General features: G+C 70.2%; 1 protein-coding gene across 1 annotated transcript in view; it reads right to left on the reverse strand.

The window, feature by feature from the left end:
- The window catches only part of TAFA5 (TAFA chemokine like family member 5), a 91,250-nt gene extending 85,508 nt beyond the window's left edge, over window positions 1-5,742 (reverse strand). The window contains exon 1 of the mRNA XM_045834963.1: window positions 5,581-5,742. Within this exon, the coding sequence (XP_045690919.1) occupies window positions 5,581-5,692 (112 nt within the window). The 5' untranslated portion in view covers window positions 5,693-5,742. The remainder of the gene's footprint in view (window positions 1-5,580) is intronic.
- Window positions 5,743-6,000: the final 258 nt, after the last annotated feature.

Raw genomic sequence — 6,000 nt, forward strand, 5'->3', positions numbered from 1 at the left:
CCGCAGGCTGTGCCTCCCCCCCCCCGCCCCCGAGAACTGAAATGAAGGCAGCGCCCAGGCGGCCGAGGGTCCTGCCAGCAGAACCTTCCGGAGGGAAAAGCACTCCCAGCATCCATTCCTCGGGCTCTAACGAGAACTCTCCGGAACCAGGCCCAGGGACCCGGCCGCCGCTGGGAAGGGTGGGTGTAGTGAACACGAGTGAGGATGACGGGAAGGGGGCACAGGCCTCCCTGTCACCAGGATCGGGGACGTCTGATCACCCCGAAATGGCGCTGTCCCCACCAGCAGCGTGGTCACGTGTGGGAGACAAGACTCGAAGGCTCAGAGGAGGGGCTCGGGCCGGCGGGCCACCCCCGGGACCCGGGAGAGCCTGGGGGTGCGCGGGGACGGCGCCTGGGCGGGGTCCTCCACCCCCACGGCAGAGCCCACTGCAGGCGGCCCTGGGGGACGAGCGGCAGGAGCTCCAGGAGGTGGGGGGGACTCTGCCGGGGACCCGGCCCCCAGGCCCAGGCCTCCTCCCCGGGGATGCCGCTGGCACAGGACGCTGGGGTGGGGCCCCCTGTGAGCCACGGGCCGGGGATCCCAGGGCCTGCTCCCCTCGCCGGAGACCCGAGAGCTTCCGCTCCAGGCTCCTGCCAACCCCGCTAACAAGCACGTGGGTGCCGCGGAGCCTCGGGGAGCCCCTGCCCCAAACACGGGCGACGGAGAGACAAGAAGAAGTGTCCTGATCCTCTGCCAGCTGCTCCCCGGCTCCAGAAAGCCGAACCACAACGACAGCTGCACCGCTGCGAGGGGGCGGGGGGTGGGCACGGGGCCCAAGCTGGAGGCCTCACAGCACAGAGTGTGGAGGGCAGCGCAGGCGGGCGCTGGGCGGGTCTGTGTGGCCTGCAGGACGCCCGGGCCGGCCCAGGGCCCTCACAGGAGCCAGCGGCGCACTGGGGCGGCGGCCACCTCAGACCCCAGCCCGGCGGGTCCGTGAACAGCGTGCGAGGCAGCACGTAGGACACTGCAGGCTCTGCCGCCCGCGACCACCCCCAAACCAGCAGCCCCGCCGGCCTCCCCTCGTCCTCGGGGCCCCTCCCGTCCACGCCCCCAGCACACAGGTGACCGGGTCCACCTAGCGAGTCCGCCTGTCGCCCGGCTGCTGTCCACGGTGCCCTGGGTGACAGGTGGCGTTCTGCGGAGTTTATGAACTCCGGAGCACCCGGCTTTAATGCGAGAACGAGCCCTTCCACACCAGCACAGCTGCGGAGCTATATAAAGAAATGGGGATTTTAATGTTCTGCTTTTTTGCCCTTTTCTAGAACCACATTATCATAACATTTTCCCATAATTACGCCATAAAAGTCACCTGAAAATACTTCGGGCCACAAGAGTTGATCTGCATATTTCATCCTGTGGATGTTGGAGTGGCGGGTCCTGAGTGGGGAGTTCCCGAGCGGGAGCCAGCCGGGAGGCGGGCGCGCCGGGCCAGTACACGGGCACGTGGCCGTTGGGGCCCTGCCGGGGCGTGGGTCCCCCTGCGGCTGCGGCAGCCCCGGGGAAGGGGACGGGACGGGACCCCGGAGGGGCAGGGGAGGGCAGGCAGCCTGCCTGGGGCCACCATCGCCCAGAAGGACAGGGTTCTAGACCTGCCCTCCCCCGGGGCCCTGCCCGCTGACGCCCCGCGGTGGAGTTCAGCTCGCAGGAGCCCCGGTTCCTTCCGGCGGCGGCAGCAGCAATGGCAGCAACGTCGCGGAGTCTCTCTGGGGCGGGAAGGCACAGACCACACCCAGGCGGCCCTCGGCAAGAACGCAGTGGGAGAGAAGACGAGGAGGAGCAGACCTCCGGCCCGAGGCGGCCCCCCACGAAGCCCCCAGTGTGCCTGCCCGACGCCACCGCCACCCCCCCAGAGCCTCAGAGACGAGAGGTAAACAGCAGGAGAGTGACGCGCCCCGATCTCTCCTAAATAAGCAATCAATTGTATTTATAAAGGAGGCGCGGCACCGGGGGCCCACGCTCGGTTAATATTCTAACGGATTAAGACAATTTTGAAGCGGTTTGTAATTTCGTGTCGGAGCTGCTGCAGGGGGCACGGGGTTCGGCCGGCGCGAAGGCACCGCTCGATTCTGACCGGACGGACGTGGGTCCGCCCGGCCTGTTCGAACGGGGGACACCCCGCCCCCACGGACGCCCCTGCGTCTTCACGCGCGAGCCGAGCGTGGCCTGCGCGTGTCCCAGTTGAGGTGTAGGGTGCCGAGGCTCTCACCCTCCTGTGGCTGCGAGCGTCCTGGGCGTCAGCACCGCCAGCACGGGGGAGGCCGGAGCGCAAAACCCGGGGCGCCAGAGCGGCCCCGCTGCCCCCGAGGGCCCCGTCGGGGTGGGAGGGCGGCCTGAGTCAGCGCCTTCCAAGCCTGGACCGCGGCGGTGGAGGCTTCCCGGGACCAGGGGGAGGCAGCGGCGGGAGCCCACCTCTCCTCCCTGCCCACGGTCCCTGCTGCCAAGGGGACGGACGCGCCCAGGGACGGAGGACGCATCTTAAAGAAAGCCCCCGCCCCGCTTCTGCTTTTCCTGGCAATTCTTCCCCAATAGGAGAAAATGACAAGGCTGTGTCACTATAGCAACTAGCCCCACGGGCGGCGGGAGGACGCGCGGGCTGCAGGTCTGTCTCCGGCCAGAGGGTGGAGCCCATCGCCCTGGAGATGGATCCCAGGCGCCGGCGGAGGAGGGAGGCCGGTCCCGGGGCCCAGGTTCCCCGAAAACCAGGCCGAGGAATAATCGGGTTTTCTTGCCGCCGCACCAGGAAGTGAGCGCCCGGCGCACGGCAGAGACAGGCTCAGATTGACGAGGCCAGGCGACTGAAGAATCCTGGAGGAGACGGATCGCTTTCCCTAATTAATATGATACAAATGTATCTGCTCCCTGGCACGGAAACACGGCGAGTAATAAAAATCCCGACTGATAACAAAAACAATTTACAAACAAGGGTGCCGGCGATCCTTCATCTCGGCTCTCCTGGGAAGGAGAGCGGGAACCACAGGGGCCGGGGCGGCTGCGGCTGCGTCTCATGGGCTGTATCAATGCTTTAAGAAACAAAGTGTGTATTTCGTTCCCCAGGACCGCTGTTCCGGGCTGTAAATTATTACTGTGTCTGTTTTCTCTTCCCGTGAAATGCATTAATTTCTCCAAGTGCGTGTCTGGGGTAACGGGTGCGTCTGTCACTAGGCTGCGTGGGTCCGGAAACACCTAGGAAAGGACAGGCGGCCGAGCTCCTGTCACGGTGATTTCCGCCGCTCCGGACACCACTGCTCCCGGACACCACTGCTCCTGGACGGACAGACGGAGGGACGTCCTTGTCGGTGGGAGGGCCGTTCCCAGAGAGGGGAGGGGGGCCTCCTCCAGGCGGGCCGAGTAGGTGAGGCTGGTGGCGGCTCCCTCCCTCCCCGGAGCGGCTGGCGGGTCTGGCCTCTGCTCAGACCCCTGGCTTGGAGCGGGCAGGCCCTCCATCCGGGGAGGTGCATGGGCGGGCAGCGGGGGAGGACCGGGCGGAGGGACGGACTGCTCGCAGCAGGGAACGGCGGGGACCAGGAGCCTGCCGGCGGTGCTGGGCGTGTGTGGTGTCGGAGCCGCAGGGCGGGGGTGTCCTGTACTCGGCAACGACGAGCGACTGCTCTTCCCCACCTGGCGGGCCGCCTCCAGGCCAGCCTGCGGTCTCCAGGACTCCGCTGGGCCCCAAGGACGCCACCGCCAGAGCCGGCCAGGGATGGCGCCACAGGCCCCTCCCCACACACCGAGGAATGAGCCCCTCTCCCCGGATGCCACCAGGAAGGGCGAGCAAATGGCACTTCCTCCGAGTGGCGGGAGTTTATCTGCAGTTAACCCCCTCCGTCCATGAGGAAGCTTCCCCAGGGCCCTCGGGTGCCCAGGGGCACCAGCCAAATGGCAAGGGGTGCGGGCGGGGATGGGTGGGGGGGCGGGGCGGAGCAAACGTCTCTCAAACCCCAGACCCGCTCCCAGCGCCGGGGCTGGGAGCGCTCTCCCGGGGGCTGTGCCGACCGGGATTCGGGGACACAGCCCAGTGGGAACCTTCCTGCTCCGTGGCCCTCCCCACACGGTGCCCAGCTGTCCCCGGCAGTTGCAGGGAAACACGCCGCCACCCCGGACCGAGCGAGAAGCTTCTGGCCCCGGGCGCCCGGCTCACCGCACAGTTCCCGAGGGCTGGGCCGTCCCAGGGCTCGGGCGACCACCCCAGGGCCCTGGGCTCCGTGGCGACCCACTGCATTCCCATTCGGGGAGCAGCGAGAGGCTCGGACTGCGAGCCAGGACACCCCGGCTGGGGCTGCGAGGTGGTGGCTGGGGGAGGAGGCTCAGCACTAGCCTTTTTTTTTTTTTTTTCATTTTAAAAGAATGCATATTTTCCCACCCCCTCCCCGGCCCGTGCCCATGTCGATTCCCCGTGACAGGTGTTCCCCAGCACCCCTCCTCTCGCCCCGCTGACACGGGGAGGACCCGGAGCCTGTGCCAGGCGGCCAGCCGGGGAGCCAGCAGCCCGCGCCATCCCGGCCGAGCCTGTGCCCAGGACGCTGGCCGCCCCCCACCCGCCCCACCAGCTGCCACCGCAGGCCTGGGGCTCTGGCGGCCCGCCCCCGCTCCAGTCCCGGGACGGTGCCCCAGACTCCACACACTCCCCTCATTCTCCCGGGTGGAAGCCTGTGCCCACTTACCCACTTACCCGAGCTGACCCTGAGCCGGGCGCCAGGTCCCCCACGGCCCCCAACCACTTCAGCCCTGGCCTGAGCCCGGCGCCCAGCAGCCGCCGCGGCGCCCCGCCCCCCCTCCCGGCCCTGAACCGGCCGCCGCTCGTCGGACCTGCTGGGTCACCGCCTCAGACCCCCAGGACAGGACTCAAGAAACGCCCGTGGTGGCTGCTTAGCCCGTCCAGGCAGCCCAGCCCTCACTCCTCGATTTCTGAGAAAGCTCCGGTGAGCCTGCGGCTTCCCAGGAAGCAGGAGCTCCAGCCCCTGTCCCAGCCCAAGCCTCACTCCCCCCCCCCCCCAGGCGCCCCTCTCAAGAGCTCGGCCGCCGCCGCCGCCCCCCCCCTCCCCTGGCGGGAGTGCAGCCGGCAGACAGCGCTGGGCAGGGCGCTCCGCGGACCCCCCAGCAGTGCAGCCCGCCCTCCTCGGACCCGCTGCCGCCTCCCGAGCGCCGGGCGCGGCCGGGAAGTGTCGGCTCCGCTCGGGTCGCCGGCCTGGGCCGGAGCGGCGGCAGCGCGCCGGGCAGCCGCGGGCATCGCCGCTCAGGGACGCGCCGCGCCACCCGGGGCCTGGCGCCCGGGCCCTGCTCCGGAGTCCGGGGAGCGAGTCTCGGGCAGCTGTGCCGGCCTCCGGAGTGTGCCCGAGCGCCGGGAGGCCGCGCGGACCCTCACCCTCCCGGCCCCGCGGAGGGCCGGCTGGAACGCGGGGGACGGTGCGCCCCGAGACCGCAACTCCACACAGACTCTGGGCGGCCCGCGAGGCGCCGGCCGGGGCCCCAGCCAGCGGCGAGGGCCGGGGCCGGGGCTGGCGGGGGGGCCGTTCGGGTGCCCGACCGCGCGGTACTCACTGCAGTAGGCGATGAGCAGGCTGGCCAGGATCATGAACGCCCAAAAAGTTGAGGACATGCTGGGCAGGGCGGTCGCATCTTGCCGGCTGCTGGTCCTGGGCGATGGCGCCATTGAAGCCGCGGCGCCCGCGCGGGGGGCAGCAGCGCGTCTCAGCAGCCGGCCCTGCCCGCGCCCCCGCGCCGGCCTCCACGTGCGGGCCCCGCGCGCGCCATCCTCCGCCGCCGCCGCCGCCGCCGCCGCGCCCGGGCTCCGGCCCAACGCGCCCCGCGCCGGCCCACCCCGCGCCCGCGCCCGCGCCCGTGCCCGCGCCCGCCGAGCCCGGGGACGCCGGCCCCGCCACCCTGGGCGTCGCTAAGCGCCGGGGCTCGGCGCGCCAGCTACCAATGCGAGGGAAGAGCCCGATGCGCGTGCCTGGAGCC

This window comes from Phyllostomus hastatus, unplaced genomic scaffold (genome assembly GCF_019186645.2).
Source record: "Phyllostomus hastatus isolate PE091 unplaced genomic scaffold, TTU_PhHast_1.1 phas_contig_198, whole genome shotgun sequence".
NCBI lineage: Eukaryota > Metazoa > Chordata > Mammalia > Chiroptera > Phyllostomidae > Phyllostomus > Phyllostomus hastatus.